The sequence below is a fragment of the Aethina tumida genome, chromosome 5 (genome assembly GCF_024364675.1).
Source record: "Aethina tumida isolate Nest 87 chromosome 5, icAetTumi1.1, whole genome shotgun sequence".
Classification (NCBI taxonomy): Eukaryota; Metazoa; Arthropoda; class Insecta; order Coleoptera; family Nitidulidae; genus Aethina; species Aethina tumida.
The window spans coordinates 11,947,035-11,964,963 of NC_065439.1; the positions used below are offsets into that span (position 1 = coordinate 11,947,035).

The window sequence follows — 17,929 nt, forward strand, 5'->3', positions numbered from 1 at the left end:
TGAAACAAGAAAAAAAAATTGAAATTAATTAATGCGCGACGCAAATAAAAGCCGGGGAAACTATTTTTTCTCAATTAGCGAGTTAATTGCAGGTCGACACACACACACACATTTAATATGATTACTTAGGTGACACAGGATATATCCTTGAAAGGCTCTTCCGGCCAAATGGGTGTTTGTGTGTGCGTTCCGCGGCTCTATAAGGATAATGCGAAAACACTTTAGTAAATACGGACAAATTAAAGTCACGCCAGCAATCGCTTAATCGCATACTTCCATGCAAACGGCACGTAATCGGGAAAAAATTTCAACCTCGCAATTTAATATAATTCCCCAGGATTTTGATGAATTTAAGGCACATTGTACGAATTTCCCAGCGAAAAATTGTCTTCAGAAACGGTGAGACATTTTCTTCGAATTTGATATGTAAATTATTTTTTAAAAGTGAGCTACCATACATAATATTTGGTAAAAGTGTTACTGTTAAACGTTGATAATTTGTTTTAAAATTAGCAATTATATCATATATTTAACATAATTAAAACACATACGAGATACTACTCCTTTAATTGAACTTGTATTAATTTTAGAAGGTTTTAATCTTCTACAAATGGATCCGTTATATACTGCATGTAAACAACAATAGATATAATAGATTTATTTCAATTTTTTTTAGAAAAATGTTAACTTATTACGGAATAATAATTGATTGAAAAATTAAACAAAAATGTTAAAGTATGAATAGTCATAAACTAATAATAGGTCGGACCCCCTCTTTGATTAAGAAACTCATTGACGCGTTGTAGCATCGACCTAATGAGTTAATCGACATTTTCTTATGGTATCTTATCCCACATGAACTGAATCTGACGTCTTAGTTCATTAAGAATCCGTTGAGGGCTGTAAATTCCTTAAGTGTCGCCCCATTATATCCCACACATGTTCAATTGGGGAAACGTTTGCAGATCTGGGTAGGCAAGGAAGTAAATTCACAGGAGGCTTCTAGGAACTTTAATGTATTCCTGGCAATATGTGGACGGGCATTATCTTACTGAAAAATTATTCCCAGACTTCTTCTTATGTAGGGATGAAAATAAGGATCCAAAACGTCATTCACATACTGGTGGTATGTCATATTGCCACTAATGAAAACTGAAGGTGACCTGCTAGCATAAGCAATAGCACCCCATACCATTACACCCATAGTACTGTTTGAAATACTTTAAAGATACGACGAAAAAAGAACAAAAAACCGAGAATGTGTTTTCAGATTAACATCAAATTTTAATCATTCCTTCTCATTGCCTTCCGGGTGTTGCTTTTTTTACAGTTAGTATAAAATTCTTCTCGCAAGGAGTGTCACTTTGAACTCCAGTAATTTCAATAAATTCTCAGACTCTCCCACTTTCTCATCACCGATGGGTTCTTCCTTCTTTTCAAACAATGGACGAAATTTTATCCTTAGTATTCTGAGGAATAATCAGTGAATTATTTATTTCTTTATCAAGTTATTCAATAGTTTTTAAGAACCATCCACACATTGTCTAAGTACATATTTACTATACACCATCTCGCTAAAGAACAAGAACACTACAGGCCAACGGATACAAACGCTCAAAATTAAGACATACAATGAGACTTCATAATAATAAAGATAGAGAGCCCACGATTGGTAAAGCTTTTCTCCCATACATATGTAAAGTTCCCGATAGAATTGAAAAATCTTATTAAAATATAACATCCATACTGTTATTATACTAACAAAGAAGATTCAACACAGTCTCAGATCTCTCCAAAGATAGGAGAGACTATCTAACAGCTTCTGGGTTATACCGCATACCATGCTCTTGCCGGAAAGTACACATAGGTGCCACAAAACGTTCAAGGACTAGAATTAAAGAACTCTTTAGGACTCTAATATATGTTTTAAACTAACTAATTTAGTACCTAAGGGTACAATTGGTTTCTCTTTGTTCTTTATATGATAAAATATTAGAAAAAACATTTTTTGAAATTTAAATTAGAAAAATTTTGATTGAGATTTTCTTAACATGTTAACTATTAAAAATTTGATTGTCTCAGGTGTATATTATCTAGTAAAGACCACACTATATATTTAAATTGATCTAACATCTAATCCCACTAAAAACTAAACTAAAATTAGTTTTGGATAATCCTCTTTTTTGAGTAGTACTGTAGGACCAAGGCATTTTAATGAGCTTCTATACTCTATTCATGTACGGAGTGTATTAAACCGTCGACAGTGATAAACATGGAACAGTTAAAATATTATGTCTTTTAAATTAGATTTTAAGATCTTCAGTGTATTTTAAGTATAAAGTGCATCTAAGTATTCTGCGCTGAATAGAAAATACCTTCTTTAAATATTGTCCGAAGGCAGAATTATACATAAAAATTGGTACATCTAATTACATATGTTATCTCAAAAGTCTCAATGTTAAACAACAAAAAATACCTTGAATTGACATATACTGCTCATATCTTTATCAGAAATACACTTTTTTAACCTCCATATACCTAATTACCATGTTGACTCTTAAAAATTTGATTGACTCAGGTATATATTATCTTTTAGTAAATACCACACCATATATTTATATTGATCTAACATCTAATCGATATCATAATACTTCTTACCCATTAAAAACTAAACTAATTTTAGTTATGAATAATCTTCTTTTTGAGTAGCAAGCTCACTACTAATTTCGTACCTAAGGGTACTATTGATTTCTCTTTGTTCTTTATATGATAAAATATGTTATGATAAATAATATTTTTTGAAATTTAATTTTGAAAAAATTTGATTGAGCTTTTCTTCATTATTGAAGGCCCTCCATTCTCTATTGGGCTATCTCGTATATTTTCCCTATTTTGTGCTCTATATAATAAAAAACAAAGTTAGTGTGATTTCAATAGATGAACATTCTAATTATTAAGTCTATAATTTCCATGTGGTCATTCCAGGACCCCAGATTCAACAGCGAAATGGACCAAAAGACGGGCTACAAAACGAACGTAATCCTGTGCATGCCGATCTGCAACTACGAAGGAGACGTGATCGGCGTCGCCCAAATCATCAACAAAACCAACGACTCGCAGGAGTTCACGCAGCACGACGTCGAGGTGTTCAGACGTTACCTGACCTTCTGCGGCATCGGCATCCAGAACGCACAACTCTTCGAGATCTCCGTCCTCGAATACAAACGCAACCAGGTCCGTATTTGATAACGTCCGTGTAAATTTAATATGCCCCCGTCGATTACAGATCCTGCTGAACCTGGCGCGCAGCATTTTCGAGGAGCAGAACAACTTGGAGTGTCTCGTTACGAAAATAATGAAGGAAGCGCAGGATTTATTGAAGTGCGAGCGATGCGCCGTTTACTTATTGGACTTGAATTGTTGCGAGGCGGTAAGTTAATGCCCACTAAGGCTAATTGGTTATTTGTGCCCGTCAAATCCGGCTCGCCGGGAACCGCGGAACGTTTTTCGTTTATTTTTGCTACGGCGATAAATTTCAATTTTACCGGAAACGGAGGGAATATCGTCGACTGTAATTTATGTCTGTGCTTAAAGTTTTCTTTTCGTGGATTATGAATTTTTTTATTGCCTACGTTTCTGCCCACTTGGTTCATCCTCTTAAAGTTGTAATTTCGTTCTGATTAGTTGTCATAAAAATCTAAAATCGTGTAATAAAATTACGAATTTAATAGAGTTTATCAATTTATATGCATGTATGGTTCTGTAGATGATATTATAATAATGATGATGAAGATGATGGTGATGATAATAATAATAATAATAACAGTAATAATGTAATAAAAAAGTTTATAAATATAAAAACTGTACACACATACTTAAAGATAAAAGACAGACATAACATTATTATTATTGAAACTACATCGATATCTTATCGATATATCGATATCGTACTGCTTACCCACTAAAAACTAAACGAAACTGGATAATCCTCTTTTTTTGGGTAATAAGCTCATTACTATACGACTAAGGCATTTTAATGGGTATCTATACTCTATTCACGCAAGGTACAGTGTAGTAAACAGTCGACAGTGATAAACATAGAGCAGTTAAAAGATTATGTCTTTTAAATTTAATTTTAAGATCTTCAGTGTAATTTAAGTATAAAGTGCATCTATTAATAATCTAATATTGTCCGAAGACAGTATGATACATAAAAATTGGATCGACTAGTTAGATATATTATCTCAATAGTTTCAATGTTAAACAAGAAAAAGTACCTTCAATTGACAAATATTCTTCATATTTATATCAGAAATATACTTTTTTAACCTCTCACATACCTAATTAACATGTTGACTCTTAAAATTTTGATTGACTCAGGTATACAGTATAAACAGAGTTTGATCCATCTGAATTCTGAAAGAGACATCATGTGCAATAGAGACAGTAAGTCTCCCACTATGGGACAGATTTCTACTGTCTCTGTCATGCATGATGTCTCTCTCTAAATTCAGACGGGTCAAACGCTTTTACTACTGTATATTACCTTTTAGAAAAGACCACACCATACGTTTATATTAATCTAATATTTAATCGATAACACAGTATTCCTTACCCACTAAAAACTAAACTAAAATTAGTTCTGGGTAATCCTCTTTTTTGGGTAGTAAGCTCACTACTTTACGACCAAGGCATTTTAATGAGTATCTATACTCTATTCACGCAAGGTACGGAGTGTAATAAACAGTCGACAGTGACAAACATAGAACAGTTAAAAGATTATGTTTTTTAAAATGGATTTTAAGATCTTCAGTGTATCTTAAGTATAAAGTGCATCTAAGTATTCTGCGCTGAATAGAAAATACCTTCTTTAAATATTGTCCGAAGACAGGATGATACATCAAAATTGGATCGTCTAATTAGATGTATTATCTCAATAGTCTCAATGTTAAACAACAAAAAGCACCTTCAATTGACAAACACTCTACATATCTTTATTAGAACTACACCTTTTTAACTTCCCACATACATAATTAACATTTGACTCTTAAAATTGGATTGACTCAGGTATATATTACTTTTTAGTAAAGAACACAGCATATATTTATATTGATCTAACATCTAATTGATATCATAGCACTCCTTACCCACTAAAAAATAAACTAAAATTAGTTCTGGATAATCCCCTTTTTTGAGTTTTAAGCTCACTACTGTACGAACAAGGCAGTTTAATAAGTATTTATACTCTATTCATGCAATGTATCTCTCGGGCAGTACCGCTCCACAAGCCAGTGGTGGCGGGAAGCCAACGGATCAACTGCAAGCCCAATCCTCACCCAGGGAGGTTCTAGGATCTTCCTCAGATTGGGCTTGTTCTTCCGGAACCAGTTGACAGGGGGCTGGCATCTTTGTCAGTCCCGTCTTCTGGTTCAACTTCACCCGTATATGTCATATATACGCCCTTTCCCCCATATGTTTTATCACATATGGTTCCTCTTTTGGTTATGATCTCTGGATCGGTGCCCGGAGAGGGGTTTAACTTTCCCCTCTCTGTCCCAAAAAAAAAAAAATGCAATGTACGGAGTGTAGTAAACAGTCGACAGTGATAAACATTGGACAGTTAAAGATTATGTCTTTTAAAATGGATTTTAAGATTTTCAGTGTATTTTAAGTATAAAGTGCATCTAAGTATTCTACGCTGAATAAAAAATACCTTCTTTAAATATTATCCGAAGGCAGAATGATACATAAAAATTAGGTCGAATAATTAGATATATTATCTCAATAATCTCAATGTTAAACAACAAAAAATACCTTCAATTGACAGTTACTCTTCATATCTTTATCAGAAATATACTTCTTTACCTCCCACATACCTAATAAACATGTTAACTCTTAAAAATTTGATTGACTCAGGTATATATTATCTTTTAATAAAGACCACACCATATATTTATATTGATCTAACATCTAATCGATATCATAGTACTTCTTATCCACTAAAAACTAAACTAAAATTAGTTCTTAATAATCCTCTTTTTTGAGTAGTATGCTCACTATTATACGACATTTAATATTTAATGGCATTTTAATAAGTATCCATACTCTATTCACGCAAGGTACGGAGTGTATTAAATAGTCGACTGTGATAAACATAGAACAGTTAAAAGATTGATGTCTTTTAAATTGGATTTTAAAATATCCAGTGATTTTAAGTATAAAGTGCATCTAAGTATTCTAAGGAATGATACATAAAAAGTGGATCGACCAATTAGATATATTACCTCAATAGACTCAATGTTAAACAACAAAAAACTCCTTCATTTCACAAATACTCTTCATATCTTTATCAGAAATACACTTTTTTAACCTCCCACATACCTAATTAACATGTTGACTCTTAAAAATTTGATTGACTCAAGTATATATTATCTTTTAGTAAAGACCACACCATATATTTATAATGATCTAATAAACTAAAAATATATTTTACTAATGATATATTAGCAATAAAACAGTTACCACAAAATGAGATTATACATAAATTGTTATTTTCTTTTTGATACCCAACAGTTTATTTTCCATTTAATTAAATAAATTGAAGCAATAAACTTTAAATTTATACCCTCTTGTTTTTTTATTTTAGTAGCAGTTTTCTTAACCAACTCTTTTTCACTAAAACAGTAAAGAATAAAATTTATAGAGAATAAAACGAAAACAATTTAGGGACGCTTTTCCAAATTGAATCTGCCAAAATAAATTACTAATAAAACTTTTATAATTAAAAAGTAAAGGAGGTGTTTTAATATTTAGAATGTTAAAAAACAAGTGCAAATTTATCAGATAAATTAAATTCACATTAAATTGTACTGAATTGTGTAATTTAATTTAAATACTAATTTAACTTTATAATATTAAAATATATAACATGTATTTTGATGTTTATAATACTGTTAAAAAAGAAGTTTAAAATACCATAAAATGCAGTATTAAATTTAAATTAGAATGATGGTAATTTAATTTGATCAAAAAAATAGTAATTATATTTAATAAGTTATTAAAGTTGAAATATAATTTGAAATAGAAGTGCAAATCTACCATAAACTTTAGTATCAAATTAAAATTAAACTGTCAAGCAATTTAATGTAAATTATAATAATTGACTAACTAGGAATAACATTTGCAATAAACATGAAAGTTAATTAAGCATTTTCAGTTTGCAATTACAAAACATAATAAACAGCAAATCCTCCAAATTTATTGGTACTAAAATATTTGTGAATTGATTTTGGAATATCCCTCTGTCGTTTCTAATATTTGTATATTTTAATTAATACCCTTTGTGTAGTTTGACAACCTAAATAACAGTAGAAATCCAGCCCGTTAATTACAAAGGATCCAAACGCAGATGACAAAGGAAATAGGGTAAAAAGGTATTATGTCAGCTCATCAGTGCCACCGCTGCAGACGTATGTAAAACACTTTAAAATTCCATTCAAATTTAATGCCGTTGCGCAAAGATGTATCGTCATTATTAATTCAAATGATGCTTTTATAGCTTGTTCACGCCAGTTTTGACGTGGGGTTGTAACCTTTGTCAACGACAATATTATAATGTACGTGAAAATGATGGAAGGAGGATTTGACTGGAAAATCGTCAGTTCGACAATGTAACAATTTGACTGCGAAATCAAAACAAAGCCGACGTTGATGTCTGCTTACCTGTAACTCCCTGAGGGCGTAAAAGTTTACAGTCTAAATAAAACCACTAATCCTAAAAGCAAGATCTTATTGTTAGTTTACATCGAACGTAAATCTTACGGCGATCCTTTAAAACCGACGCGTGCAAGTGAAACCCAACGAAACTTTGCCATCGTGTGCATAAAACACGGACGGCCCCAATTAGCCCCACGGGCAATATATTAAAACCTTTCAGAAAGTTTCACGTGAAATTCCATTGTATCTATTAATCCACGGCTTTGGCGTTTCCGCTCTGATGTTTAATTAAAACAAATTTTGGCCCGTTCTTTTTCCGCGGATAAGGATTAAAGTTTGGGTGCTACACGGAAATGGTTTTACAGGGCAAATATTAATTATGGCCTGGGCCCTCCGGCTATGCTCGCAATCTTACTGATTAATGGTAATTTCCAACTATGTTGGGCTTTTTTCCCAACGTTCCGCGACCGAACGGTTTAATCAAGCCGAAAGGTCATAGCCGATGCGAAAATTTAATTAAATCTACACAATCAATTTTTATTTATTCTGTGCGATGGACATTTTTTTAATTAACTACGGTTTAATTGCGGAATAATGACCGATGTAAAAATCTGTTCGCCCGCAATTAATTTGGTTATAAATCATTTTATCGGCCGGCCAGACGTTTATTGATTGAAGTGTAAACAGTAGCTAATACATTTTTCTTAATTGACGGCCGATAAATCAGGGAGGCGGCATAAAATTAAATCTAGATGTTCTTACACAGGGTTTGTCAAATTACACCGATTATATTAAATAATAAAATGTTTTTCATTTAGAATTCCATTTCAAATCGACCTGTCCATTTTGCATCTGATTTTATATTTTAATGGAACTAAATACGAAGTTGCTCATTAGGTGCATATTTCAAATTTGTTTCTGTTTCCCGTTTTTAGAGAATAAATCAATTTTTCCAATTACTTTTTTAACAAACGTGTATTGGTTAATTAAAAACTAACGAATTTTTAACTGAACTTTTTTTTTAAATACATGGAACAGGTCACATTTTTACAGTGGAATTTGTCGTTAATTTTTATTAAACACATTCATGTAAAAAATAAAATACATAGATAATATGCCACAATGGTAATTTTATTATTAAGGACATATTTTTTTCTAACTAGACAATTCTTTCAACATTCAAAATCGATCATCCTAGAAATCCTGATATTACATCCATCAAATACTCTACTCTTTAAAGTCCAAATATCCTAATTATGTTGTAAGATCTATTGCTTCTTCTGTAAACCACTGGTTGACAATAGTACCAGTGATCATAAAGAGATCTGGGCAAAAGTTGTATAATGATACAGCTGACGACCGTATTCAGACCACAAACTCTAAAGAGTCCTGTTACTTTTTCGACCCAAGTTCATCCAATTGGCAATTTCAACAAACGAAAGTCCAGTATCTGTTAAGATGATTAAAATTTGCGCAAAATTGAAATGAATTCCTAACGAATTTAACTCACAGAAAAATTGTAGCATAAAAACTGATCGACATACAACTAAAAACATATTCCATGAACATGGCAATCATATGGTATTTATTACTTAATAAGCCACAATGGTAATTTTATTATTAAGGACATATTTTTTTCCAACTAGATAATTCTTCCAGCATTCGAAATCGATAGTCCTAGAAATGCTGATACTATATCCATCAAATACTCCACTCTTTAAAGTCAAAATATCCTAATTATGTGATAAGATCTATGCTTATTCTGTAAACCACTAGTTGACAATAGTACCAGTGATCATAAAGAGATCTGGGCAAAAGTAGAAGAGTGATAGACTTGACGATCTTATTTAGACCACATACTCCAAAAAGTCCTGTCAGTTCTTCGACCCAACTTTATCCAATTGGCAATTTCCACAAACGAAAGTCCAGTCTCTCTTAAGATGATTAAAATTTACGCAAAAGTGACATGAATACATAACGAGTTTAACTCACAGAAAAATTGTAGCACAAAAATTGTTCGACATGCAACTAGAAACGTCTTTTATAAACATGGCAATCGTATGGTACTTATTACTTAATATGTCACAATGGTAATTTTATTATTAAGGACATATTTTTTTCCAACTAGACAATTCTTTCAGCATTCAAAATCGATCGTCCTAGAAATCCTGATATTACATCCATCAAATACTCCACTCTTTAAAGTCCAAATATCCTAATTATGTGGTAAGATCTATTGCTTCTTCTGTAAACCACTGGTTGACAATAGTGCCAGTGATCATAAAGAGATCTGGGCAAAAGTAGTGAAGTGATAGATTTGACGACCTTATTCAGACCACAAACTCCAAAGAGTCCTGTCACTTCTTCGACCCAGATTCATCTAATTGACAATTTTCACAAACGTAAGTTCTGTCTCTGTTAAAATGACTAAAATTTGTGCCAAAGTAAAATGAATACCTAACGACTTTAACTCATAGAAAAATTGTAGCATAAAAACTGAACGTAACAATCGGATGGAATTTATTACCTAATAAGCCATAATGGTAATTTTATTATTAAGGACATATTTTTTTCCAACTAGACAATCCTTCCAGCATTCGGAATCGATCGTCCTAGAAATCCTGATATTATATCCATCAAATACAACTGTTGCCCAGTTGCCAAATAACACAGACATAAATTACCCAATAACCTAAAACGAAAAAAAGTAACGAACGTCCGCCAATAAAATCCTCCTCCACAGAACCATTTGGAACGGATACTGGAACGTCCCGGCCGAACCGTACAACGTCACGCGCCCCTAAACCGAGTGGAGAGCGGCACCGTGACCGCTGACGACATGAGGGAGAGCGGCTTGAGGAAACCGAGTCCCTTTACGACCATCTTCGAGTTAAGGGAGGGCGGACAGAAGAGCATGGTCTCCCGGCCTTCCTCCTTCGACTTGGCCAGTTCCACCCTCGCTCAAATTGCAGGCTATGCGGCATCGACGGGGCAGATTTTGAATATTGGGGACGTCAGGGCTTGGCTCAACGAAAAACACAGCGAGGGCGACGCGGAGTCGGCGAGAACGATTCTGTGCATGCCCATCATCAACGGACAACACACACTCATAGGTAAGAAACGGGATGGAAAGGGTAAGGATGTAATTAAGTGTAATGTATGGGGTACATTAGGGTTGAATGGGTTAATTACGATGGCCCGAATGGTAATTGTATTGTGCATGATTCGTGGCTTTGACTAACAAACATGAAGGAAGAAATTGATAAATCATTAAGTTGAATGTCAGCTAATGTTAATTTGGTCTATTTGTGCTGAGATAATGTCTCGAATTTATGGCTTAAAATAAACGTAATGCAATTATGGTTTGACGAAATGGGTTGGAAGGAACTGAGAGCTTTTTATTGCCTTGTTGCTCTACTTTAACAACTCGGTTTCCGTGATATAGCCAATCGGTCTATACAAAATAAAATATAATTTAAACCGAAGAAGAACATTTGGACAGTTGCATACGAATCTGGGCCAGTCACGTTTTGATTGAAATCCCTAGTTTAATGCCAAAGTCACGTCTCAGGACATCCGTAATTTATAACGAAAATCATGAATTTAAATCCGAGTTATAATCATTTTGTCGCTGGATAATGCTGACCTTTTTCCTCCAATAAAATTTCATATCCGAGAGCGGTTCGATATCTTCGATTAACCATAAAAAATTCCCGGTTTGAAATTTTTTATTAGACCGATTTGGCATTAAGAATCCTTTGACAAATTACCTTGAAAAAATTAATTGCTTTAATAATTCAAAATGTCTGGTAAACACATTAATATTCTGTTCCTTCGATACTCGATGCAATTTAACTTTTTTTATAACCTAATTGAGATTGTTAAGTATCTGTCCCTTGATTAAACGAGCCCGATTATACAGAAATATAAAATTCCACTTCAATTTCGAAATAGCGTCCCGGGAACGAAGTTTTCTAATAACTTAATCCGCATCTGATAAAGTCGCAAGCTGAAACGCAATTGTCTTTAAAACGGCATAATAACGCTCGATTTTTAATTCAATTTATGAAACGGAAGCGTCTCCTTTTGTGCAAAGCGAATATTTTACAGACCGTCGGGATTCTTATTACTTATTAAAAGCCAACGTAAACAAGAACGCTTTCAGAAACAGAACAATACAATTTTAACTCAATTATAAGTTTGTCGTTAATCCTGTCTTTTGTGAACAATAGCAGAAGCACATCTTCTGGCAACATCTTGATATAAATATATTTGGGTCGTCGCTTTAACAACATCGACTTCGTTTACAGGAGTGGCACAATTGATCAACAAAGACAACGGGTCCCCGTTCACCGATTGCGATGTATCCCTGTTCGAGGCGTTCGCGATTTTCTGCGGCCTCGGCATCCACAACACCCAGATGTACGAAAACGCTTGTAAACTGATGGCGAAGCAGAAAGTCGCCCTTGAATGTCTGTCGTATCATGCCACGGCCAGCAACGACGCCACCGAACAACTGGTCAAAGAGAACATACCGTCGGCAAACAATTTCAATTTGTACAGCTTCACTTTTATCGATTTCGAATTGAACGACGTGGACACGTGTAAAGCCACGATTAGGATGTTTTTGGAGTGTAATTTGGTGCAACAATTTCACATCCCATATGACGTAAGTATCTATTGATTTTGAACTTGATCGCACACTGTTATTTTTGTTACCAGCTACAAATTAAAATTGAAAAGTTCGTTTCCCTCAATTCGAAATGGTTTTGCTACATTTATCTTTTTAGATGGAACCGTTTTAGAAGATGATTGGTTTTATCACTCTTGGGGAATAGCGACTTCGAATTTGTTCGCTGGGTGATAAATAAAATGTCACGGAGGAAAAACGGGTTTATCAGAGTTTTCCAAGTCGTGACATAATGTTTATTTAACAAAAAATTCTTAATTTAAAGATTTCTATTTCAGTTATTACTTATATTGTTGTATTTTATTTGCCTCAATAAAAATTTACAATATTCTTATAAATTTACATTTATTAAATTTTGAAATTTTAAAATTTAAATATATTAATTTTTTTTTTTTAATATAAATTTATTAAATTTAAATTTTGAAATTTTAAATTTTATAATTTATATTTATTTATTTTAAATTTTATAATTTGAATTCATTAATTTTCAATTTTAAAATTAAAATTTAAAAATTTGAAATTTTGAAATTTTTAATTATTAAAATTTAAATTTATTAAATTTTATATAATAAAATTTAAATTTATTTATCTTTAAATTTTGAAATTTTCAAGTTTAAAATTGAAATATATTAAATTATAATTTTTGAAATTTTCAATTTTAAAATTGAAATTTGTTAAATTTAAAATTTAAAAATTTTGAAATTTAAATTTTAAAATTTAAATTTATTAAATTTTAAATATTGAAATTTTAAATATTAAAATTTAAATTTTTTAAATTTTAAATTTTGAAACTTTCAATTTTATAATTTAAATTTATTAAATTTTGAAATTTTCAATTTTAAAGTTTAAATTTATTAAATTTTAAATTGTAAATTAAACTTTTAATTTTATAGTGTCAAATGATAATTACTAATTTTATAGGTTATGTTCGCGCTTTAAATTATTTTATTTATTGATTTTATGCTACTTTAGACTTAGAATTACTTAAATATCTAGTTTAAGATAAGTAATTGTTCAATTTTTCAGATAAGATTTCAAAGTACTTATTTAAATAAATATTTCAATTGAAGAGGGGTTAATGAACCCGCAACTAAACCTAAAACAAGTAAATATAAATAACGAGACTATTATGTTATTTCTACAGCATAAAATTTTACAAAAACTTAAAGGCAACATTTTCAATTGTCATAAATTTGGATTATCCTATTAAAATTAATAACAACGTGCATTTGCCTAATGACGCGCAATTATAATTTGCATTTAAAACACATCTAATAGCATTCGCAATAACTCGAATGCTTAATTTAAATGGTATCAAATATGAAGTAACGAACTAATTTCAAGTTTCGGTGGAACTTCGAACGTCGAATTTAATTAAGTCGCAACCGAGTTCAATTTATTTTAATTCATTCCGGAATTAATTTTTATTTAATCTCGTAAGCAAACTGTAACAAGTGTGTCTTGCTGAATCAGCTTCATTTAAATTCTAAAGTCTCGTCTCATATTTTATAGTCACATAAGAATTGTATACAAAATATTGCGTTTGTCGATCTATTTTTAGCAGCGAGTCTCAAAGCGACTGAAAAGATTAAGCCCGCTTGAATGGAGGCTTCGTTTGATTTTTCCAGGTAAAGGAAAGCACTCTATTCGTCGCCGTCCCAAATAAACATAATCAAATATTCTATAAATGGCTTGAAAACATGTCGGCAAACTAATTTATCAACCGTTTGTTTACAGATACAACCTTCTTTAATGTTTCATTAAATAATCATTTGGGAATTGCCAACACTTCAATCGTTTTCGTTTCAGGTTTTGTGTCGATGGGTTCTGAGTGTAAAGAAGAACTACCGACCGGTGAAGTACCACAACTGGCGACACGCACTGAATGTAGCCCAAACTATGTTTGCGATGTTCAAAACCGGGAAGATGGAGCGTTTCATGAGTGATCTGGAGATTTTGGGACTGTTGGTGGCGTGTTTATGCCACGACCTGGATCACAGGTAAGTTGCCACTGTTAAACATTGAGAAAAATGCAAAAAATAGAAACTACCTTAATATACAGTCAATAAACAAAATGGCGTAAGCAATTTTTTAAGGATTAACATTTACATTTGGTATTAACAGTCGAGAGTGAAAAGGAAGAGTACAAAACATATAAATTTTGATTTAAATAAATGTTTTATTAAATAATTTTTTATCTGAACTTTTAGTTAATTTATATACTTGATAGTAGTGACTCACTCTGTTATGGTGTTTCATATTTTGCACACGTAGAATATATTATAGCCATGAATAAATATTACTATTATTATTACAGAGGAACAAACAACGCGTTCCAGACTAAAACTGAGTCGCCGTTGGCAATTTTGTACAGCACAAGTACGATGGAGCATCATCACTTCGATCAGTGCGTCATGATCCTCAATACTGACAGCAATAATATTTTCCAAGTAGGTGGGTTTGGTACATTACAGTTATTTTTGGAACGAAAAAATCCGAAAGTGTTTGAAATTCAAACGGGCGCAAAGAATTATTATTCTGACATTATGGGAGTTTTATGTAATTCCGTGTTGGAAGATCAAGGGTAGAAAATTGTATTTTAGTCGAAAATCCTTTATCCTTTCGTCGTGCCTTGAATGGATGAAATAATTGCACCGGCAATATTCGGAATGTCTGTCTTTGTCTGTCAGACACAGGTTGAATGATGTAAAGTTTCACCGACGATGGAAAAATCTGACAAAAAGCTTTTAAACAAAACGCCTCTGACTCCCAAGGCGGATACGGTTTCCGCTACATCAAACAAAGGTGGCGAAGGGAAATCAAGTTTATTTATACCATGTTTCGCGATATTATGCTTCCGTATTTTGTTGCGTGTTCATTTAACTCTAAACATTACCTCTCTGTCAATAATGTTATAACTATAAAACACCCATTGATGTACACATTGGCCGACAACAGCGTGTAAGCTTCTATTGACCTAATAGATAAGGTAGAAGATCATGTAAAAGATATAGGTATTTGAATTGAAAATGTGACATAGCCTTGCCAACAGGCCCTCGTAATCTAGACACGTTTATCTTTGACATTGCACCCGACATCAAACCCATACACGTTTAACTATGAACACCATTCACCTACAACACAAAGTCAAACGGTCGATACCGAATTAAGCTTCGACATCGTATACATCAAAAACTTCAATGTAAACATGTACCCCAACGTGTTTTGCACGGACACTAATAAATGCTAGCGGTAGATCTCATTAACTTATGAATCGACAGTGACTGAAAGCGGGTTTCAGGCTGGAATTTCAGGCGCATTAAGTTACCGTGAATGGAAACAAATGGAATACTGAATCACGTCGTAATGGAACTATAATTAATTATGTCAGCGCCATTAGCGCGATTTCTAATTCGATTTAATTGTTGCCGACATAGACACGTATTTAATTTCATATTATTTGGCTTCTTCATTTCATCAATCAATTCATTTATTTAGACCATAATTGCCTCCCAGCGTCCCTAATCGATATTCGTGTGCAACAAGGCGAAAGCTGGATGTAAAGTGGCAGATTACCAAAGATATTTCGCCAATTCAACTGGAATAAAGGCTTAATTTCCACGCAAACACTATGGAATTGCGTTATGGGTTGATCGCTGCTTAATTATTGTCAAAGACAAATTGTTTCACTGGGCTATGATCTGCAAATTGTATTGTTTAAAATTAGCCATTGTCTAAAACCGTACAAAGGATTATCGTTCTGTGTTCGAGGCAGGATTGTTTAAAATTGTATCCTTATTCGTGCTGGTGATTAACTGTAGTAATTTTCAGGCATTGTCACCTGACGACTACAGAAAGGTGATGAGAGTTGTGGAAACTGCAATCTTATCGACTGACTTAGCAATGTACTTTAAGAAGAGGAATAAATTCCTGGAGCTCATCGACAACGGCGAGTTCGACTGGCAAAGCGACGACAAGAAAGAACGTAATTACAATAAACCATATACATTTATTTTCTTCTAACACGCCGTTTCAGTATTATCCGGTATGATGATGACGGCCTGTGATGTGAGCGCAATAGCCAAACCTTGGGACGTCCAGCACCGAGTCGCCAAACTAGTAGCAGACGAATTTTTCGACCAGGGCGACTTAGAGAAACTGCAACTTAAGGAGCAGCCAGTGGTAAGCATTTATACCGTTCCGTTTTCGCATTACACTTCTTGAATGTTCGTAGGCTATGATGGACAGAGAACGAAAGGATGAACTGCCTCAGATGCAGGTGGGTTTCATAGACGTAATCTGCCTTCCACTCTACAGAGTGTTGTCCGAAACGTTCCCGTGGGTGAAGCCCTTGTATCAAGGGACTTTGGAGAACCGGAAGCACTGGCAGGATCTGGCCGAAAAGGTCGAAATGGGACTGACTTGGATCGACCACGACACCATTGACAAACCCATCGAAGCTTTTGCAGGTATATTTCTTCAGCAGATTTAAACGAAGTTCTTAAATATATTTTTTTAGATACTGAGACGAAAGAAGATATAGAACTTACTATTCAGACTCTCAATACATGTAATCAGCCGGTGGAGATTAAGAAAAAGAACAAGCACAAGTTGTGTTGTTTGTTGTGACATCTATTTTAAGTGGTGCCCTTGTGGGAACATTTTCATCGCGTTTTATAGAAAATGGAAGAAAACAACATTATCTGTCCAATAGCGCAAACAAAATAATTTATGTGATTGATTTTGATATTATTGGTGACTGTATGCTTTAATTAAACTTAAGTTTAACATAATTTTAATACGAATTCCATTTACTCAGCATCAAAACGATTGTGTAACAATAAATTGATTTACGTTGACAATACAAGTTGACTCACAATAAAAATAAGTAGTTAATTGTATAAAACCTTTTACACCTACTATTAGATTTTACTCTTTCCTCTTGTGTAGATTTTATCTATTGATGTGAAACTTAGCAAAATACTAGTAAATAGTGTAGAATTCCAAAAACATAGTGTCAATTTAAGTTTGATGTTGGGCAGATGATATTTAGAAGTAAAAAACTCATTGTAATAGATGTATATGTATGATTTTCTACATTTAAACTATTAAAGGTGATGCTTCAAAACCAAAAAGACATAGTGAAAGAGAGAAATTTGTATCTACCAAACAATAATGTATATATAGTGAACTAAAACGATTGTTAATAAGTAGGATACAAAAATATATACATTTATTCTATTATGTATTACAATATTTGTGATTTAAACTTATACATCATAGGAAAGGTATTTCATTTTATTTCTACAACTATTTTTGTTATTGACTTATGTTTATTTATAAAAAATGTTAATAAATAAGTTAATCCTTGAATATTATTTTATTTCCCACATAAGATAAAGTTGAATACTAAATAATTCATCACATCATCTAAAAATATAGATGAAGCTAAGATAATACAAACAAATCCAATTAGACAAAATATTAAATAAGTATTCAAAAGAAAGGAAGTAATAAAATGAG

The 17,929-nt window shown here is 32.7% G+C and overlaps 1 protein-coding gene across 1 annotated transcript in view; it reads left to right on the top strand.

Annotated features, from left to right (window-relative positions):
* The window catches only part of LOC109593939 (cGMP-specific 3',5'-cyclic phosphodiesterase), a 30,654-nt gene extending 12,875 nt beyond the window's left edge, over positions 1–17,779 (top strand). Inside the window, exons 2-11 of the mRNA XM_049967296.1 lie at positions 2,986–3,234; positions 3,287–3,430; positions 10,460–10,829; positions 12,027–12,385; positions 14,216–14,406; positions 14,724–14,856; positions 16,238–16,391; positions 16,443–16,588; positions 16,641–16,875; positions 16,926–17,779. Of these exons, the coding sequence (XP_049823253.1) occupies positions 2,986–3,234; positions 3,287–3,430; positions 10,460–10,829; positions 12,027–12,385; positions 14,216–14,406; positions 14,724–14,856; positions 16,238–16,391; positions 16,443–16,588; positions 16,641–16,875; positions 16,926–17,035 (2,091 nt within the window). The 3' untranslated portion in view covers positions 17,036–17,779. The remainder of the gene's footprint in view (positions 1–2,985; positions 3,235–3,286; positions 3,431–10,459; positions 10,830–12,026; positions 12,386–14,215; positions 14,407–14,723; positions 14,857–16,237; positions 16,392–16,442; positions 16,589–16,640; positions 16,876–16,925) is intronic.
* Positions 17,780–17,929: the final 150 nt, after the last annotated feature.